This window comes from Phycomyces blakesleeanus (assembly GCF_001638985.1).
Source record: "Phycomyces blakesleeanus NRRL 1555(-) unplaced genomic scaffold PHYBLscaffold_2, whole genome shotgun sequence".
NCBI classification, from domain to species: domain Eukaryota; kingdom Fungi; phylum Mucoromycota; class Mucoromycetes; order Mucorales; family Phycomycetaceae; genus Phycomyces; species Phycomyces blakesleeanus.
The window spans coordinates 774144-795836 of record NW_017265135.1 but is presented as its reverse complement, the minus strand read 5'-3'; the positions used below and the strand labels follow the sequence as shown (position 1 = coordinate 795836).

At 34.3% G+C, this 21693-nt stretch overlaps 7 protein-coding genes across 7 annotated transcripts; 2 read left to right on the top strand and 5 right to left on the bottom strand.

Annotated features, from left to right (window-relative positions):
• Window positions 1-4158: 4158 nt before the first annotated feature.
• Window positions 4159-6329, bottom strand: PHYBLDRAFT_27308 (hypothetical protein). The gene is made up of 6 exons (XM_018439908.1): window positions 6027-6329; window positions 5443-5814; window positions 5265-5342; window positions 4644-5174; window positions 4437-4540; window positions 4159-4324 (listed from the first exon to the last, which is right to left on the bottom strand). The coding sequence occupies exons 1-6, from the start codon at window positions 6268-6270 to the stop codon at window positions 4259-4261; spliced, it is 1395 nt and encodes a 464-aa protein (XP_018297356.1). The 5' UTR covers window positions 6271-6329; the 3' UTR covers window positions 4159-4258.
• An 802-nt stretch (window positions 6330-7131) lies between these two features.
• PHYBLDRAFT_14871 (hypothetical protein) lies at window positions 7132-7424 on the bottom strand (the record flags this gene model as incomplete). Its single annotated transcript, XM_018432137.1, has 2 exons — window positions 7132-7214; window positions 7313-7424. Coding segments are annotated over 2 exons (195 nt in total), but the record flags the coding sequence as incomplete, so codon positions are not given.
• Window positions 7425-8042: 618 nt separating this feature from the next.
• PHYBLDRAFT_139348 (hypothetical protein) lies at window positions 8043-9658 on the top strand (the record flags this gene model as incomplete). Its single annotated transcript, XM_018430202.1, has 5 exons — window positions 8043-8426; window positions 8514-8583; window positions 8739-9322; window positions 9414-9473; window positions 9557-9658. The coding sequence occupies 5 exons, from the start codon at window positions 8043-8045 to the stop codon at window positions 9656-9658; spliced, it is 1200 nt and encodes a 399-aa protein (XP_018297354.1).
• A 2728-nt stretch (window positions 9659-12386) lies between these two features.
• PHYBLDRAFT_139347 (hypothetical protein) lies at window positions 12387-15734 on the top strand (the record flags this gene model as incomplete). Its single annotated transcript, XM_018430201.1, has 8 exons — window positions 12387-12459; window positions 12523-12554; window positions 12608-12709; window positions 12833-12871; window positions 12943-13009; window positions 13112-13720; window positions 15190-15339; window positions 15397-15734. The coding sequence occupies 8 exons, from the start codon at window positions 12387-12389 to the stop codon at window positions 15732-15734; spliced, it is 1410 nt and encodes a 469-aa protein (XP_018297353.1).
• Window positions 15735-16362: 628 nt separating this feature from the next.
• On the bottom strand, window positions 16363-17179 carry PHYBLDRAFT_58362 (hypothetical protein; the record flags this gene model as incomplete). The annotated part of the gene is given in 4 exon segments (XM_018440301.1): window positions 16363-16455; window positions 16610-16614; window positions 16634-16920; window positions 16992-17179. 4 exon segments carry the CDS (start codon window positions 17177-17179, stop codon window positions 16363-16365), a joined length of 573 nt encoding a protein of 190 aa, XP_018297352.1.
• Window positions 17180-17337: 158 nt separating this feature from the next.
• Window positions 17338-18662, bottom strand: PHYBLDRAFT_129877 (hypothetical protein; the record flags this gene model as incomplete). The annotated part of the gene is made up of 7 exons (XM_018429315.1): window positions 17338-17611; window positions 17687-17848; window positions 17921-17971; window positions 18044-18079; window positions 18132-18241; window positions 18309-18356; window positions 18407-18662. 7 exons carry the CDS (start codon window positions 18660-18662, stop codon window positions 17426-17428), a joined length of 849 nt encoding a protein of 282 aa, XP_018297351.1. The 3' UTR covers window positions 17338-17425.
• Window positions 18663-18843: 181 nt separating this feature from the next.
• Window positions 18844-19723, bottom strand: PHYBLDRAFT_162386 (hypothetical protein; the record flags this gene model as incomplete). Its single annotated transcript, XM_018434608.1, has 4 exons — window positions 18844-19137; window positions 19208-19310; window positions 19368-19566; window positions 19636-19723. The coding sequence occupies 4 exons, from the start codon at window positions 19721-19723 to the stop codon at window positions 18844-18846; spliced, it is 684 nt and encodes a 227-aa protein (XP_018297350.1).
• Between the last annotated feature and the right edge of the window lie 1970 nt (window positions 19724-21693).

Below are 21693 nucleotides of genomic sequence, written 5' to 3'. Positions count from 1 at the left end.
GTACGCATATACACATATATACATACGTACGTAAATAGATCTATGTAAATATGTAATGTACATATCACTGTTTTTCTTCTTCTTCTCTTCTTACAAACAAGACGGCTTTAGAGCAACACACCAGACAAAAAGCCAAGGGTCCTTCTGGGTCATGGGATCCACAGCTAAAATTCACTAACTTATTTCTGGTGTATAAGAAAAAGACAGAGCGTTGGTAGTATTAAGAGCTTAAAGACTTGTCTGTAGCTTATTTTTTACGAGACCTCAGATATTCTCATGGATTATATATACCATTGAGCTCTGTTTACTTGTTTGTTTATTTGTCTTTTTATCATACACGTATATCCAGTAATCCCAAATGAAAATTAAAGAAGTGATCATAGACCTAACTCTATCTATGCCAAGAGTTTCTTTATTTCTTTATTATTCCTATTAATATTGATATTAATATTGATATTGACATTGATATTACTAAGTCTCTTGGATTTTAACTTTTTGATTTGTAATTTTATTTGGCTCAACTCCATATTTTGGGACCTTTGGTACAAATATATCATACATACATACATACATACATACATATATTAAATTTATTTATTTTTGGCTTGCTACATAAACTTTCCTTTTGTGATAAATCTCATAGCTTACATGAGCATGAGCATAAGCACACACGCATATATATATATATATATATATATATATATATATATATGTGTGTGTGTGAAAGATAAATGTGCTTAGTGGTTTTTTTTAAAACAAAAACAATGCCAAAAACAGCAACATATCCAAGTAAACATCACAATAATTGTCGATATGTATTTACACACGCACACACGCACTTATATATCTAAATTATAATAAAGATTTGTATAAACTGCAACTAGATAGCTGAAAACATACCATACAAATACTGCCTGTGTATCTTGGGCTCAACTTTGGAAATTGTGACCCGCACACTCTCCCAACCTTTCCTAACTTGATACTTCTTAATATCATCATTAATGCCCTCTTTCTCCTTCTTTCTTGTGGGTGGGAGATAGATCAAAGAAGAAGAAGAGAAAGGAATATTAAGCAAAAAGTTCCATTTTATGGTTGTAATTGTAGTTGGACAGCCAAAGCGAGTGGGGTATTTCTAGGTGTGTTTTCTGTATCAATGGGAAGAAATGAAGGCATCTGGTAAATTTATTGGGGCTCGCGACGTGTGAGTATAATTTATTGGTGGGAAAAGCAGTAGTATTATTGAATCAACAATGTGCAATGAATATATATGTATATGCTTTTTTTGTAGATAATTAAGAACATATTCTTTTCTTCTTTAAATCATTGTTTTGTACAGCCAAAGCATAAAGTAGCCAGATACAGAGATAAATATGGTTTAATGTAAAGCATTACATTGTTTGTTTTTTTTGCTTTTTTTTCAATAGCTTATGTATTAATATAAAAATCAAATGAATGAGTGATCGAGCAGGGTAATTAGAGAAACAATGAAAGAGTAAAATTCAAGGTTCTCTTTTTTGGTCTTGATCTTGATCGGTAATTCTGCAATCACAAAGATGGAATATAAGTGTGACAAGTGCATTTGAAGCTATTTTTATTATTATTTTCTATGTACTTTAGCTGGTCAGTGCACCTTATACACACACACATGTAAAATACAATGTTTGATCTGTCTATTGGGATGAGCAGACCTCACATGAAAGACACATAATTTCAGCGTATGTTCTTTATTCTTTATTCTTTACTCTTATAAATAAAAAATGCTTAGGTTCTAATGTGTGCTAATATTCCTAGATTGGATCAAATCAAAGACTGTGTTCTAGAAATAAAAGAACGATATAGAGCCACAAAGAAACTAAATTAAGCTACAAGCACTATTCACACATGGCAATTAATAACCACAACAACACAGATCAATTCAACAGGAAACATAAATAAATAAGCAGAAACAGAACAAGGAACAGAAACGGAAACGGAAGTAGACAGAAATACGCCACAGTCCCCAACATATCCGGTACTACATTTATTTCTCTAATAATTAATCTAGAAGAAGAAGAAAAAAAGGTATCTTTACACCAAGCAAATAAACACTTTACAATTGTGCATTAGATAAAGCATTATAGCTATAAACTAGGATCTTGGTCATTTTTATTTCTTTGGTTTATTATTATTATTATTATTAGTAATGTTGTCTTTTCCCCCCTTCTTCTCAAGAGATTAATTATAGCTTGAAAGTTAAAGCATTTTCAAGTCTGGCTTTAGTAGTTGCCCATTTATTTTCTTTGAATGATCGACAAATACTCATAAAGCTTAGAATTGTAAATCTAAATAATTACAGCAAACATAATATATAGAGCATTCAACTCAATGCCATGTCGGCATATTTGACATAATTACAAATAACTGGGTATTGGCAATATTTATATATTTAGCTTACACAAAAAATGGGGATTTTCTTTGGGCTTTGTTTCGATACAAAATATATCAAATTTTGATCTTTCTATGATTGAGTCGAAGTTTATTGTGTAACATTTGTTCTCAAGTCTACTTGGTATACAATATTATTCTACTATGCTTGATCAATCCACAGTAAAACAAAAGAAACGAGGATCGGAAAAAGTAGTGCTCTATTATTCTACTGTACTTCCTCCACACTAACATTCTTTTTAGCTAAAAAAAAAAAACAAAAAAAAAACACAAGTTATTGCTTACCATTATTAACTTTTGCGTTTAGCAGTTAGTTTAGCAATGTTTTGTTTGTTGTTAGGGTTCTTTGGCGCAAAAATACGCATAAAAGTCTCGAGGTTGGCATATTTTAAACACCGAATATAATGTTGGTTCCTGTTTCCCACCCCAAATGCATGAACTTACAGCTTTTTTTGCTTTGCTTTATTTATACCTTTAGGATAGTAATTCTTTTATGTATTGAATTAATCTACTATCATGTGAGTGCTAAGGATATCAGTCACAGATAAGCCTCCAAAAAATTGTCTATAAATAAGAGGGCTTTCCAGCCATTTTTTCTTTCTCTTTTCTTTCTTTCTCTTTGCCACATATTCCCATTGTGGAATATGATTGGCTAGAAAAATGTCCTGAGTAGGACATTAAACTGCTCCGCTTAGGGCCTATGCGATACGCCCTTTCTAAGAGGGGAAATTCATGCTAGTATTTCTTTTTTTACCTTTATATGTAGGCCAAAAGTTATAACAAGATGTAATCTGAGTGAATTGATGAATAAATATCTGTATAATATAATCTCTTGCTTTACTTTATTTTCTAATTTATTAACTAAAACTTGAAAACAAACTGCCATGTATATAACACTGGCTTGTTTTTTTTAAAAAAAAAATGAAGACTAGTTTCTAGGTAGTGAACTTAAGATAGGGAGAATAAAAAGGAACCTACTTGAAAAAAAGTTTAGTAGAATGATAATTGAATAAACCATTTAAAATAAAATAAACATGAACAGAGACTTGTAATTTGTCTTTTGTATATTAATAATAATATAAATACAATTCATTAGTAAATATTCTTCGCTTTGGTTTAGAGCCCAAATGTGTGGGAAATGGTACTTTCTGACAGAAGGGTTAAATTAAGGCTAATTGGTTAGTGGCATTTCTACCTTTACTATATATTACAAGTGTTATTTATATACTGCATATTATCTTGTATCACCTCAAATTTGTTTTGTTTTTTTTGGTCTTCTTCTTTTTGTCATTTTCAGGGTGAGTGTCTACAAATTTGAATCGTATGATTTATATATATATATATATAACTTTTAGAAATAACTTAATGAATTTGATATAAGTCTATTGTCTTCAATTTTTGAATTGATATAATGATTTTGCTTGTTTTGTATAAAAATAAATTAAAATAAGAAGAGACTCATCCAATATACTAATATTCATATTCATATTCACATTCACATTCACAGATTTCACTCCTCCCGGCTAACAGACAGACATCCTGATAATTCGGCATATTAACCTTCATTATCCGATGTAATTTTTATATATATATATATATACACATTTATATTAATCATTATTACTTATGTAAAGTATATGTAAATTAATATGCCTATTGTTTTAGGAAAATATAGCAGTAATCAAATTTAATCTCCAAGAATTTCCAGCTGGATATTATGGGACTCGCATAATATTCTGTTCTTATGTATATAAATGTATTTATATTTTATTATAAAGTAAAGTTAACAGGCACACAGGCACACAGGCACACAGGCACACATTTTGAGTTGAGTTCAATCTCTTGTACAAGCAATCATGGCAGCTAAAGCAGCGCCAATACCATTGCCATCTCTTGTAACCTATGATAACAGCAACAGCAACAATCAATAAATATGATCTTAATTTCAGACAGACAGACAGACACACAAAGAGAGAAAGAGATAATAATAAACAAAGTAAAGTAGTACTTACACCAATGTTAATAAGATCAACATTTGCACCGTATATTTCACGAATGCCTGTGTTGACTCTTTCTGGGAAACTTGGGTAATGCTCATAAATCGAACCTTCAACACCTAAGAAATAAGAAGAAGAAGAAGATAATATACATACAGATATTTAGTCATTAAATTTCCTATATATATATATATATTATTGTATTAAAATAATAGCACTTACTAACTGATAAGCCAGTCTCCAAAACATTTCTCTTATCAATCACAGCGCTCATGGCAGCAGCTGTCAGACGTGCGGCACGCTGGCCTACTAATCCACAGAACCTCTTGACCATCTGACGATCCACAAGGGTGGTGGTGGGTATATTAAGAATCGTCTCAAGAATGTGCTTTGTGTCCTCGAGATCTTCGCTAGAATCCATCTCAATGGCGCTCATATAGGACACCTCAAAGAAATATGGCGTGTTCAACTCTTTGGTGTACTGTCCGTCAAAAATCAAACGACGGTCCAAAAAATCAACCATGATACAGCGCACGATTTCTCCGAGGTAAAGTCCAGAAATCATTTTCTCAAACAGATGGACACCAGGATTGATAGATTCACGGTTGACTGTGTTGTCATAAAAGGTGCGGGGCAGGTAATTGGGGTTGTCATCGCCAAAGGATCCCCACTCTGTGTCCATAATCACCTCATCATCTTCTTTGGCACCCTTGATGTCGTACTTGACTACCTTGACAGCCTTTTCCCAATAGGCTGCACATACACATACATACACATTTATCAGATAGATAAATAAAGTTTAGTATGCATGCTCGATTAGAAATCGTGTGTGAATAACTTTACCTGCATTGGTACCCGTACTGACAGTGCAAGCAAGAAGAGTATCCAGGCTGCGGTAATTGTGAGCCAAGAGACATCCGGCTGAATATATATATATATATATACATGATTTAAAAGTTAAATAAAAAACTCAAAGCACAGGCCACCAAATTCACACTCATATAAAAGTCTCTTATCTTACCGGTTCCATTCAGCACAGCCTTGACCACCACAGGTGCTTTGAGTTTATTGAGACTGTTTTGCAAAAGAGCGGACAAGTTCTGATTGTCTGCACCAGTGATTTCAAAGTCCTTTGTCCATCTTCTTACAGATGCATGGTTGATAGCGGTCTGGTTCAGGGGGAATGAGATACTGAAACCCAGAGCGAGTGGTGCTGCCTCAACGCTTTGCTTCCCAACAAAAAGCAGGAACGAGTCAACACAGCGAGCCAGAAAATCGATAAGGGCTGTGATTGATCCCCTTTTTAGGTTTTCTGTGATACGATATTTCTGCTGACGGGTTGTGATTCTTCCTTTACCATGGAGGTGGACAAGGAATGTACGGGCATAAGAACCTAGAAAGGTAAATACAAAGAGCAATTACAAAACGTATTAGTGAGTAATTAAGTAAGTAACAAAGAAGATGTGAACAAGTTCTTTTTTTTTCATTTTCATTTTTATTTTCATTTTAATTTTAATTTTAAGTTTGATTTTGATTTTGATTTTGGTTTTGATTTTTGACTTTAATTTTAATTTTCTTTTAGGAAAAAGGTATGTATATCATTACCACTAAGTTCAAGAGCAAGATATTCGCCCTGTTCTTGGCCAGTTGGATGATGCTTGATGAATGAAGGCAACATTGGGACGGTTGCATTGTGTGTTTTGAGGCCTTCACGCATTTCTTCTACCAGATGACTTGACACCTTCTTGAGTTCTGCAGTTGGCAGTCTGAATTGCTGGTGAAGTTCCTCGAGGGCAGTACATTGAGCATCTGTACGGACAGACTGTTTGGTGAGGTTGGTAGATGACATGCTATAGAAAAGTAAAGAAAGTGGAAGAGAGAGAGGGAGAATGGAAAAGTGAGATGGATAGATAGAGAGATAGAGAGATAGAGAGAAGCTGAGATTACAAGATAGAATAATGGACCTTGAGCAACCAAGTAAGCAGGCAATCATGATATCACCACCAAAATGAGAACAGTAGGAGATCATATATTTCAGGCTCAGTTATGTTGTACATAAAAGCTAGTCATGACGAAGGGCCAAGGAAATTAGATCTACCACTGAGTTACTGTTTTTTTTTTCTTATTATTTTTTTTATGTTAAAAAATAAAACCCAAAAAAAACAGGTACCAAAATTGTGGACTCTGAAAGTCTTGCTTTTATTTTGGTTATTTTGGTTGGGACCAAGAGTGTAATAGCTTGTCATTGTGGTTTACAGATTACGGATTACGGATTACGGATCACAAAATTGGTACACAGAGAAAAAAAAAAGATATAATATTATTGTTGAGTGAATGATCTCTTTGGATTGATGATAATCTAGAGTCCTCTTATTTGCCAAAGGTTAAAAACCATTTCTTTCTTCTTTGGTTTCAAGATTGCTTAAAATGGTAGTTACAAACATTTCAACTATTGGGTGTAACTCTTGTGAGGCTCTATTTACCAGCTAGAGTGTTTATGGTCATTTTGATATCTAGAAAGCTAGATTCCAGGGATTACAACAACAAGAACAACAAGAGCTTTGTGAACACTTTCTCTTTATGATATTCAAATAAAAAGAGGCTATTCATTGTCCTTTCTTTAATTTATTGACCAATGTAATGTACATAATCTCGGCCTCAATAGGTGTCATACCTAAAAGCTCAATAAATCAGTACTCAAATAGATAAATTAGACTTTCTTCATTTGCACACCATTCAGATTGTTCCAGGCGTCCCAATTATAGCGGCCTTTGATATCAAGTGATGGCATTTCTATTGTTCAAGTATATACACACAGTTTGTTTTAATGAGTATCATTATGAACAAGATCTAAAACAAATAAAATCAATATTTTTTTCTTTGGTATCTACCAGTCTCATTGTCACCGATAGTAGCCTGTTGATATAACCCGTACAGATCCATAGAGTCAGCAGCAGAAGGTTTGTGAGTCAATTTCTCGAGTTCTTCAACAGCAGCTTTAAAGGCCTATAGAAAACATGTAAGAAAAATAAATAAATAATCTTGTACTTACATCACTAGTCATAGCAGATAAATATATATATGTAACAAAAAGGAAAACCGACTAAAGAAATGAATTGATCTTAATATAATAACATAAAGCGCTTTCAAAAAGAAAGAGAAAGAAACACCAAAATAAAAATAATAGTACTAATGCAAAGATTAGGTTGTTACACCTGTACAATAATCAATTAGACTAAGTCTGGAGCGGTAAAAACTTTTGTGAAAATACATCTTTTTTATATAAAAGGCCTAAACCCATGTATACCAGTACTATGCTTTATTTTATTATTAAAGAAAATGAATAAATAAAATAATAAGCAAGGATACTTTGCTGTAAGCTACATGGCTTTTTTTTCAATTTTATGATATATGGACATAATCAAACCAAAAAATCAAATGTCAACCAAGATCCACTGTGGAGAAATATTCCGGATTAGTCAGATTTGGAGTCTGTCATGCTAAAATATCCAATTTTGAAAGGCAGATATATATATATATATATAAAGACTTGTATACTGAATTGTGTACAGTCTCTTGTAAAATTTTATTTATCCTTTTCTTTGCCACATTTCTTGTCTGATGGAAGACAAAGAGATTAGACCTTTCATAGTCCCAAGTTTCTCTCCAGAAAAAACACGGTGGCTTCAAGAGAGGCTAAAGACCTCAAACTACCCAAACGAACTTACCGAAGATGTAGGCTGGACACATGGTGCACCTCGTTGGGCAGTTGAGCCACTGGCAAAGATCTGGGCGCATGGATTTGATTGGGAAATTCCGAGAGCTAAAATGAATAGCTGGAGGCACTACCACACAACAATAGATGATATCAATCTACATTTTGTGCATGAGCCCTCAAGTCACAAAGATGCCATTCCTATCTTGCTCTTACATGGTTGGCCTTCTACATTCTATGAATTTCACAAGATAATTGAGCCCTTACGAGATGGGGTTAATGGAGGTCAGGTAAGACTTCAAGATAGGAGGCTTTTGTTATTATTTTCTGTACTAGTTTAATGTAAGCTTAAATAAGAATCATAACAAATCTACCAGGCTTTTCATGTGGTTGTACCAAGTCTACCTGGATACGGATTCTCAGAGCCACCTAAAAAATCCGGGTACGGTGTGGTCAGAATGGCATCAATAATCAACACCTTAATGTTACGGCTTGGATACAATAAGTATAGCAAGTATCATAAGCCTATAAGCACTTGGTTTATTCTTTGATATTTTGCTTGCTAAAAAAAACAAAAAACAAAATCGAACATTTTTTTATAGTGTTACAAGGAGGGGATTGGGGTGGGATAATTGGAAAGTATGTTGCTTCCCACTACTCGGAAAACTGTAAAGCATTTCACACAGGTTTCCCCTATACATTACCGCCTTTACCCACACCGCGAAATATCTTGTTACATCCATTCAAGATCGTCAAGTTCTTTGCTAGTCTGATCGTAGGCTTTGACCGAATCTATGGAGAAGGAAGTACAATATTGGGCGGCGCAACTTTTGCCAACGCCGAACGAAACAATGACTGTGGATATAGATCAATTCAAGGCACCCGTCCTTACACGCTTGCTTATGGACTGAGCGACAGTCCACTAGGTTTGTTGGGATGGATGCTTGAAAAGTATCACAACTGGGCCTTTCATCCTGAAGAGAGAAAAGACGCGGATGCCTTACCTGATACTATCCATCCATACGAATTCCTGACTCAAGTATCCATATACCTTCTCACCAATACCATGTCATCCTCTATAAGAATATATTATGAGTGTCTCCAACAAAACGAAATGATGAAAGTAATTGTCCCACGCGTAGAGGTTCCTGTGGCTGTTTGTGCATTTGCCCATGATATTGCAAGAGTAAGTCTGATTATTATACATATCTACTCATTTTAAAACAATAATAATCGAGAATTTTATGGTTGACATTTTTCTTCAAAAACAAAAACAGCTCCCTGAAGATTGGTTAAAGGCTGCTACCAACCTACATCAGTACAGCAAATTTGTATCGGTAAGTGGCTTATCCATTACCTGTGGACACCATATGTATCTATATGTGTGTGTGTTTGCTTAGATGCCTAATTTAATTTATAGGGAGGACACTTCCCCGCTCTAGAAGAGGCTAAACTTTTGACACAAGATGTCCAACAATTTGGAAAGACATTGAGAAATCTTCCAATCTTTCCTAAAGAATAAAGTACCAACGATTCAAAAAGCTAGATAATATAGCGTTAAATTTAATAATAATATCAATAAAAGGTCAAAGCATAGTAATGGTATTAACACATTTCTTTTTCTATGTAAAGTAAAATGATCTATGCATAGTTAATATTCATTTGCCTTTGAATGTTTTTCCTAAAGATGATCTTTATGCTTATTCTAAGTAAAGCATTTTTTTAGGTTTAGTTTTGTTAGATAAACGAACTTTACGACTCAAATTAGAACCGTTTTTGCATTTTTTCAAAGGTAAGATCAACGTCTTTGAAGATCTATTAGTATATCACAACTTTTGTCCAAAATGAATATCTCGAGTTTTTGTACAAGGAAGTAAAAAACTTTAGTGGGAGCCATACACAGGCTGTAAAAATCCCATCATCATAATCATCTCTTGCTCGCTCAATAAATAAAGAGCAGAAAAAAAAAGAAAGGAATCAAGTAAAGAGCTTATTATAAAACCTAGCTCGATGAGACATATTTCTATTCACAAACAGAGATATTCTCTACTCAGATACTAAATGATATCAGCATAATAATCTCGAGTTTGAGACTCTTACTACCTCAACAGGTTAATAAAAAAAAGGGCTTGTCTTTGCTTTTTTCCAAAGTAAATTCTGGTATATGTATACCACATAAACCAGTCTTATTATTTTCTATTTGGACCGGGCGTGTATAGATACACATTAGATGTAGTATAAATGACAAGAAAGAAAAAGAAATTGAATTTGATGTTCAACAATCATAACTTTGGAATTACAAAAGATTTTAATAATATAGTATATGGAAAACTAATATTGATATTTAATACTATCTTATTGCTGTTGTAGCCATTTTTGCTATTGTTATAGGATCTATTAAAATATTGCCATTATTATGGTACCTAATGTTGGCGTAGAGAATTTGCTACATACAGCTATAGTATCTGCGTAGAGGAGCAAGGAAAGTAGCTCGCTTCAGAGTAACAATAAAGTGGTTCTAAAGGCTATCTGTGTTTAATATTATATTATGCATTATATATATATATATCAAATCCTGATATTCTTTTTTTTTCAGAGGTGTAAATATAAGGAAATGATATTGTAGCTAATGTACAAAAATATTTTACATGTGCTTGGTTTACAAGAGAAAGTCTCTTTTATCAAATATGTGTGTAGTTTTCTCTTCTGGGAGACAAAGCCTACAATTGTTTTTATTCATTTAGAAATGTATGATTTATGCATTGGGGTAAGCCTTGGTGGAAATTTAATACATGAAATATGATCTAATGACAAGACGGTTTCACCCAAGAAAAAAAAACTATCCCAAAAAGAAGCCGAACTACTTTGTAAGGCTTGAAGCTCCGTGTAAAATACAATGACATAAAGACTTGCAACTTCTCCAGGACTTTATCTTTTCTGCTGCATATGATTGGAACAGACATTTTTCCAAAAAATAATTATATATTTATTGGCCCACTGATTTTTTTTATGGATTAGCTTTAATAAGATATTGTACCAAAAGGACTTCAATACCCTTTAACAAGAAACAGGTGGCTTGATGCTGTATAGAAGTGCAAGGCAATGGTAAAATAAAACTAGAAATATAATAATGTCAACAATAAGAGCTTGAGATAAAATTTGAGACTGACGGACTTTGGAGTCGTCAAATCTCATTTTGTGGACCCAGGGAAATGGGTGTGGCGAGTGCTTACAAGAAAGGAAACCATGAGTAACAGGATGCATGAAATGCTAAATTAATTGGACAATGATTGGTATTGGATTGTGGCTGATAGATTCAAACAAGATCAATAATCAATACATCATAACGGATTTTATATGTGAGGTTAATTTTAGAAAAAAAAAGAAAAAAAAAAAAGAAACTCCAATTATGCATACTCTATACTTTATTTTTATTTTTGCTACCAAAAACACTGCATACAACCAGCCTTCAAAAGAATACATACTAAAGAATAGCACTATAGAATCACTGGTTTCCTACAGATTTTTTTGTGTGCTATATATATACATATATCTATATATGTGTGTGTATGTGAGATTGTACTTGTATATATATTTTGAGAAAAGAAATTCATATTTAAATAGACATTCAGCCAGGTTGATTCTATTAGGAGCAACATAAGAAACAGCGAAATGAATGATTTCTTCAGGAGAATGTAATAGATACAGAAACCTCTTTAGTATACAAATCCAAAGGAAACAATTAAGCTAGAAAGAGAATTGAATGAAACCAAATATTTCTAAAGCTGTTGTGGGTATTGGCCTCTCTCTCTCTCTCTCCCTCTCCCTCTCTCTACACACACATACACACACACGCAAAAATGGCTGACTTTTTCTCTATAGTCTATCAACCAAAAAAGGGTTGTTACACGATGATGTATAGGGTTTCGAAATCCAAGAAGACTATAAATTGAGACAACCTACTTTAATCACTTGCTCTTCAACTCTTTTGCTATTATTTCCTTCACACATTTCATTCACTATCTCTCTCTCTCTCTCTCTATATATATATATATATATATATATACACGCACACACATATATAAATATATAACACATTGACCTTTGCTCAATTCGCTATCAAACTACACACTAAACGAAACTCTTGATCTACTTCATTACTGTAAGCTTTCAATCTCAGAACATCCCACAATTTTTTTTTCTTTTCTTCTAATCCTTATTATTCCTTCCAAAAACAAATAATACAAAGAATGTTTACCCACGAGGATTTAATGCCAGTCAAAGGCTGGAAAATGGTCATAGCTCCTTCCATTACCTTTCCTGGTGAGTACCTTTTTCTTTGCTTAGTTTCCTTAGATCCCTAAACTAATGAACTTTGTAATTCAGAGCCAACTCCAGTTCATTACGACAACTTAATGGTGAGTTAATTCCACAACTACATTCAGTCATAAGTACTTATTTCCATTTTTAGAAAGTCTCCTCATTACTGAAAGAAATTGGAAAAAAACATGAATGGTCAGAAGAGCAAATTGCCAATGACCTTGAAATCCTTCACAAGCATCGACTCTTTTATGTATGTCAACCAAAAAAATAAAATAAAATATATAGAATTACTAGTGATAGTAGATCAATTATGTATATAATATATTTTTTTTCTTGTATTGAATTATAATGATTAATATTACTATTTCCGTAGACAAGAGATCTGAGAGCCCTTTCCGATCACAGCTGGGAGGTAAAGTAGTCTAATAATCAACGGAAATAGAAATCTATTAATATTAATATTCTATTTTGTTTTGTTTTTAGACTATTGAACTTCTTCCAATTGTACGTGACATATTGAGAACTAGCGTTGATCCCAACTGGAAAGAAAGTAAGCATGATATTCTCTTGTATATGGCTTTGTTAATATACATCTTATTTAATTGATTGATTTATTAATTGTCATGACAATGATTGTAATTGGTTAATCAAGATCAAGACCCAGAAGCTAAAGAGAAAAGAGAACAAGAGAGAAGGGAGAAAAAGGAGAGGAAAAAGGAGAAGAAAAGAGAGAAAAAGGAAAGAGAAGAGCAAGAGAGAGAACAAGAAGAATATAGGTATCAGAGCTTTGGGCAAAGTGTCCATCCATTTGACATGACTAGTTTACGTGCCCAATATGGATTCGACTACTACAACAGGAAACCTCAAATTCCTGTTGTTTCACGTGAGGAGCTAGGACTTGACGCAGAGACTATCCGCAATACTGTTCGCAACGAATCAATAGAGATCGATCCTTCTGAACTTGAGAAGGTTCTCACCAGTTCATCAGACGATAGCAAGAGAAGAAAATCCGTGACTTTCCCAGATGATCTTGATCTACTCTTGGAGGCCCATAAGGAAGAAAGAAGAAAGGAAAAAAAGAAGCGGGCCAAGAAAGAGCTCAAGAAGTCAAGAAAAGAAGCATGCAGAAGAGCGACAATAGAAACGGTCAAAAGGCTTGAAAGAGCAGAGAGGGAACGTCAAGAGCAGGAGGAAAAGGAGGCCAAAAAGAAAAACGAATCGTGCACACCAACACCAGAAAATGATTTGGTCCCAGTCAAAAGTCAAACAAGTCAACTTGTCCCTGCGAATTAAATATATATATATATATATTATGTACATAAATCCTTTTCTTCTTTTTTATTTTATCAATTAAAACTCTATATACAAAAATATGGTTATCACAAAACACATGTGGTCTTTGTGAAGAAGCTTGAAATTACATGCACAAATATATAATCTACATGTATTTTGTACATCTTGGTGCAACCAAAGAAATCTACTGTCCTTACCTGAGTCTATCAAAGAGTCGAGACGAACTTAAACATATGTAGTAGAGATACATATTGCCCATGTGATTATGAAAGGAATTCGTATGCATCACATTCGAAGCCAAGAATCTTGAGCGAATAAAAAACATTCGTCTATAGAGAGGTCCGAAATCAGCTCTCTCGAGAATCTAGAGTCTTGATATATATTAGATAGTGTCGTTAAATGTTCTGAACTTGCTAGAAAGATGAAATTTACAAGCTGCTATATTTGACAATTGACAGCTGAAACAGACCCAAAGTTGACTTTTTCAGAACCATGATTTTCTCAAAATTTGGAAAATTTATCCAACTTTCAACTCGCAAGAGTTATGCTATTTTTTCTTATTGAATAAGATAAAGCTCATAGAAAATACATGTATGTATGTGTTCTCTATTCTGTGTATAATTTATAGCTTCTTTGAATAGCTTTTATGGAGATACAGCCTATTTATTCAATGCATAATGGAGGAAAAATGAACAGAAAATTCCAGGAAAATTATAAGAGACATGATTTGTCCTTATTTCTTTTTTTGGGAGCAATAGATTAGAACTTTTAATGACACTATCTACTATCTAATGGAGTCAATTTTTAAGGTCAGAAACCTTACATGTAATGTTAGATTATAAATCGATATATTCTTTTCGAATTGTTGTCTTCCCTCTCACATCCTTTGTTAAAACGAACAATGGCCTATAGAAATGAGCAAAGAAATTTTCACAAATTATGCTCACTATTTATCTGAAAATATTGAAATTATTAAATTCATATTTTAATGAATCTATAGAGAGCGAATGTTCAACAAGATAAGTTTTAAAAAAAAAGAATATAAATAAAACCATTATTGAAGAACTGGCAACTTTAGATAGTCAAAAAGCTAAATTGTTCCTTTATAATGTGACCACAATTTGGCAATCTGTCTTTAACTGGTATTCAATCTCCGATGTGGTCAAACTACATTATATATAATGTTTTCAACAACGTAATCGCTACAGATGCTCTTACACACCAGGCACACGTACACTACATACTCATACATTATAAACCAACCATCACACAACAGGGATTTTAATAATAACAGATATAAACAATACTATCCTGTCTCCTTAATAAACAACACTTTTACAGTATCTACTTTTCCCACTATTGAGATACTAACCCATAAATCAATCCCGAATACCTCAATTACCATCATCACCATATGCAACCCAATATTATCACAAGATCTTTTGGAGGAACTCCAAAACGACAAGATTGAGCACGCCACCCTATCCGCATTAAAACAATTTCCCATCGTCCACTCCCTATCGATTGATTCAATTGAGCAACGCTTAGAATGCTTGCCATCATGGCTTTGGACGTATCCAATCAGCGGTACAACATCAGCCTTGGAGATAAATCTCATCTAAACTATTCGGTTAATCTTAACAGATTTTGTGAATACTTGCACCAAACCCCAGACGGCCTCATTCTGTGAGGTCAGCGAACGAATATTCCTAATCAACCATGCTGTCCTAATTTTCAAATCACTTGGCAATCAGACAAACAGGCTCTGTCTTAATTGGTGCAAATCACAACTGCAGCAGCAGACATATCAAGCGCGCGTAATGATTAATATTGGTCAAATAGACGAAATGGCTTTGCGTTTTGTGAATGGGTTTGGATTTGACAAGAACGGCAATGAACGTCTTATTCTGGAAGTATCAGGCGGGCATGCAGCCAATGATCAAAAACATGCCTGCGATGTCACAAGATTGTTCACAGTTTGATGTGCATTCTGAAACGTGATGCTCAAGCCAACTTCAACACCAGTATTGCCAGCTATCAGCGAATTAAAACGTTTGGAATTTAATGAAAAACACGGTGATTCTTTATGAAATGTATCTGGGCGACGACTTGAAATACAAGTACAAGGAAGTCATGACGGCTGCAACCCATTAAAGATAACGAAAGGATCAAATAGCTTCCGGTAATTAATCTATTAGCATACTTAATGATGCAATTGGATACACAATTCGAATGTATCAATAGATTACAAGTGGAGCACAATGAAAGGATACAGGTAGAACCTATGGACACCATTAAACTAGCACCTTTTAAATAAAGAACAATGGGTGAACATTATGACTTGAGTTTGAGAGTGAATTAAAGGAGGCGATTGAAGTGACTTTTCACTTTTTATGTTTTGATGAAATGATTAGTGAGAGTGAGAGCGAGTAAGAGTGAGTAAGAGGGTAACAAAGAACATTTTTAAAATTTTGAAAGGCAAAATTTGAAGTGTGTTCTCCAGCGTACTCTGTTAGGACAGTTATACTTTTATATTTAGTATGTTTTGTTATTTTCTTATTTATACTTATTCATATCAGTTTATTATAATCACTGTCAATATATGATAACTTATCTACATATGATTAAGAATGTCCCCCACAAAAGATCAATAAGTATTGTATCGATAGCTTGGAAGAACATGTCTTGAGAAGCAATCGTTTTCTATAATAAAGACAATCAATGTCATATATATATATATATTAAATATAGTATTATAGTAGAAAATTGGACAAATACAATCAAAATAATTTCTTTACATTTCTTTTTAAAATTAAAATTAAAAACACAAACACACATCTTTAACTCTTCTTCTTCTTTTTACTGCGCTCTGAGAGGTACATTGACAAGAAGTCTCCTTGTTGGCCAATCTTTTTTGTTGGACCAGGCTTGGCTTCTACCGCTGCTTGTGCCTTCTTTGCCTTCTTGGGTGCTGGTCTCTGTGTTCTCGATTCTTCTTCATCTTCACTCTCTTCTTTTCTCTTGGCATATTGATCTTTAGCACCCGAACGTCGGTTCTGGTTCAATATCTTATTTCTCAATTGAATTTCTTCTTTAGAGCCTGTGGTTGGAGTTGGCGTGTGTCGCATAGCATCTGCATGAGACAAGAATTTTGCACCTAACCCGAGTCTTGTTGTTCGATTGTTAGTATATATATACAAAGAAAAGAAAAAACAGCCTTACAGCGTTTGTACTGTTACCTGTCAGGTCTACCTGTTGTATAAAGTGTGAATGAATCATCATCGTCTTCTAGCTTTTCTCCTTCTTTAGGTGCAGGCAACCAGGAATGAACTACAGAACGAGCGATTCCAATAGAGGCATCAATCTGAGTCTTGAGGATCTCATTCGCATGTGTGTCAATGCGCTGTTTTGCTTCTTGTTTCCCCATTAGAAGATAAATAATGAGAATATTAGACTAAAGGCAAAGTCATGCAAATTAGGATATGTGGCTTGTCTAAAATTCTCAAGCTGAACCCTCCCCTTCACACCCTCCAAAGAGGTACAAAATGATCTTTGACATTAATATAGCTCCTTCCTAATTCTTTACAGTCATAAAACAACACATTTATTAAGCAATATGATTATATATCTCAAATAAAGTTTTTTCTTTATAAAAAAAAGAGGGAAGGGAGATCTATTGCTTGAGCGCTTTTGCATGATGAATAATATGATCTGCAATAAAGGTTGAGATGAAGAAGTAGCTGTGGTCATAACCTGGCTGATATCTGATAGTCCATTCACTACTCTTTCCAAGGGATCCAACAGTATCCTTCAAAGTATCGATATTAAGCTGATTCTCCAGGAAGTTATCACTCGTTCCCTACAAACAGTTTACATATTAGTATACATAGATACATACATATACGTTTGGTGTATTTTTTTTACGTTGACTTACCACATCTACTAATGCGTTCACCTTTCCGTTAAACTTCTTTAATAATTCAACGGTGTCATACTCCTTCCAGGTTTCCTGGTTTTTTCCTAGGTAACCAGTGAATGCCTTTTGACCCCACTGACAGTTTATGGGGTTTGCAATTGGGGAAAATGCCGAGACAGACTACAAGACGCGATGGCGAAGTTAACATTGCATAATACACCGCATCTTATTTTTTTTTGGTTTTCAAATTACCTGGTAGTTAGCAGAGTTCTTCAAGAAGATAGTCAATGCACCATGTCCACCCTATATAACAATTAACCGTAAGTCTACCACACATACTGAGCCTAGTTAGAATATGTATTCTTTTTTAGTTACCATTGAATGTCCCATGATCGATACTTTGGAGCCATCCTGTAAAAGTAGAATAAGTATTATGTGCCAGCCAGAAAAAAGATATTCTTACAATTGGAAGACTCTTATTGATAAGAGCAGGGAGCTCATGTACTACATACGAATACATTCGATAATGCTTTGCCCAGGAAGGCTCAGTGGCATCAACATAGAACCCAGCACCTTTTATTTGAGTTAGTTATATTATATCCCTCTTCTGTTGTTGCTGTTGTTGTTGTCTTGCATTTACCAGTGCCAAAGTCCCACGAATCACTATCACCTTGGATAGATACACCACCTGTAAAGAATATAAGAATCTACTCATCACCCCAATTCAATTTTTCATACGAGGAGAAGTATCGGGGGCAATAAGAGCAATGCCATGCTTAGCTGCCTCTACTAATGCGCCACTCTTTTGGATAAAATTGTCTTCATTGCATGTCAGACCAGATAGGAAATAAATAGCTGGGACGGGTGCACTATCGGCCTCTTTGGGAAGGTAGACATTGAACTTGATGTCGCAATCAAGTTCATTAGAATGATGCTCATACTTGATGACTTGTCCACCAAAAGCCTTGTTGCGCGAGATTTCCTTGAGTGACATCATAAAAGATAGAGAGAAAAGAGTATGTGTTTTTATAAAACTAAAGTATATGAACGCGCTCTTTTAGGTGACTGAACCGACAAACAAACCAATCAGATAAGAATGATTACAAAGTCTTTTTTTTATATATATCCCATTCAATCTTTATTTAACGATGACCCTAATACATATAAATATAATATTATTGAGTTTTGGCATATTTAGGATTACGAGCCTGATGGAAAACCCATAGGCCCACAAATATGGAGACAATGACGCTTGACCCCATTGCATACTGCATGATATGACTTTGGGCTGGAGCCAAAGGTTTTACAAGAGTTGTCAAATGGGATCCCAGCCATACTTTGGGTAGTACTTTTAAAGATCCTATAATAGCGGCAAGAGAATAGGAACCGAATGCAGTATTTGAAGCCTTTGATAGCAAAATATTGGATACTGAGCATGGAAGAAAACTCCATCGTATCATAAGAGACATCTAAGTGACAATTAGAAGTATCGTTAGGATCAACTCATAGCCGACATTGTTAGGGGAGAACTTAACTTACCAAAAGACCACTTTTATCGATAATATCTTGAAGGTTACTATATATTTGCTGGTTTTTACTGGATAGCTTTAATCTTTTCTCAATATTTATCTTGCGGGCCAAGCTGATATCTTTTAAGAATTAATATTTCGTACGCAAGGAAGCTCTTATGATGATTTACCAAAAACAAACAACAGAACCCAAGAATGATCCAGAAATTGCAAAGAGTGCACCTCGGTAGAATCCATACATGGACCCAGCTATTATTGTCAACATAGTAAAACTTGCAATAGGAAAAACAGATAATACAGTAAATGCGAATAGAGTAATAGGTGGACCCATACTAGAATGTTGTAGATAGGCTGCCGTTACTTCAATCCCTAAAAAACAACAACAACAACAGAGTATTATAGTCAGATAATTATCATTAAAAAAAGTGTAGTTATTACATTTAAGAATTTTGTCACCGTTTTCGTGAAAAATACATTTATAAACGATAAATAGGACACTTGATACCAATGCAAACTTAGTGATCATCTTGTATCAAAAAAGTAATAGTGAAAGAGTAAAGAGCTATTATCAATTTAAAAAGCATTTAACAAAGTTGGAGAATACTCACAACCACACTTATGAATGTTGCCAAAGTGTAAGGAGCACATAGTCTTTTTTTTATTGGTTTGATTCCTATCATTAAATTCGAAAACATGACAATATTGATAGGAAATATTGAGTATATATGATTATGTACACACACACACACACATATATATATATACTTGAATATAAAAAGCCTGTCGACAGTTTCTTGTCCAAGTCCTGTTGGGAAATATGTTAATGTTGCCATTGGTTCTTTAAAGACTATATATAGTTCAATCCAAGTCAAACCTAGTGATTTTGGGACCAATTAATTATAAAAGATTGTCTTCTTTATTATTGCTTAAAATTCAAAATGATCCGTGCATTCTATTTAATTCTGATACAGAATATTGTACTTTAGCTTCGTAAAGAAAAACAAAAGACAGAAGAGTCTATCTAATGCACTACCCTATTGACTAGAAATTGGGTTGATGCCATTTTATTCTCAAATCAACAAAGACATATATTTGTACCCAAGTTATATAACTCATCATATAGTGTAAAGCTTTATTTAATAATTCCATATAATACTATCGAATTGCATACAGTTAACTTTTTTTTGAGCGTGGCCCAAACTTTGCCAGATCAGATTTCTTTACCGGCAACAACTTGCTATACAAAGCATAGACAGATACGTGCAAGAAGCCTGTTCTTTTTATCAATATAATTGATATTATATTACAAGTCCCAGATTGTCTTGGTTGGTATGCGTACATGCATTTGTACTTGTACGTTTGTATTTGTGTATTTGTGCGTTTGTGCGTTTAGATCTTTTTCTTGCGATCCCCGGATCGTTTCCGATACTTAATCACTTGTTCCAAGGCACGCTTTCCGTCACAGTTAGGGAATGAACTAAGATCTGTATAGTAATCAGAAGTGCCTTCGAATAGCCAGTCTACATTGACTTCGACACAAGTACGAATATATGTGCGCGAGGTGAGAACAATTTCGTCATACAAAATCCACTCGGGTTTAGACTTTATAGACGATGAAGGATGCAATACTACAGGTTGGTTATCTTTGAGTGTAGCATAGTGACCAGAGGGTTCACGGTGAGCGACCTGCATAAAATATCCACTGCAAATAGCTTTGCGGATAATTGTGGAATAAAAGCGATTGTTGCCCATGACAGAGGTAATAGCGAGTCCCTTCTTCTCCATTACACGAAGCAATTGCTTCCGAACATTCACAGCAGATTTCATGGATCGTTCATTTATAAAGTTCTTTCGGCACCATTGGGGATTGCGCTCATCTAAGATGGTTTACGAGTTATTATCTTCCTTAATTTCTAGTAATTAATAGTGTCATTTTTTTTCTAGATCTTACTCTTCTTGTACTCTAGAAATGCGTTGAGTAAAGTTAAATGATCGCCATCTTGGTGTACAAATTTGGCTTTTGCAGCATCTGCAGGCTTCTCAGCACCTCTTGGACGTACAAATATCGGTGGTACTTTATATATATAATTAAAATTATAAGTAACTTATTACACGATATACATTTGATTCATAAAAAACACAATATTCTTACCAGAGATAAGTGCGGTGATGGTCAGGATTTCATTGGAGCACTTGTGGTTTGGACTTTCGATTAGCATTTTGGATAGCTGAGGGTCTAAAGGAAATGCTGCCATAAGTCGACCAGTTTTGGTCATTGAGGTATCGTCTTCGAGTGCACCAAGGTAATTGAGTAGCTCAAGAGCGCGCATCAGTGTTTCGGGTGCTGGGGGATCCATAAAATCAAAACGAACCAAGTCATTGATTCCCAGCTGTTTGAGTTGCAAAACTACATTTCCTAGATTACTGCGCATAATTTCTGGGTAAGTTTGCTCTAAAAGTTCTTCATCAAATGCGGTTTCGGTATATAGACGATAC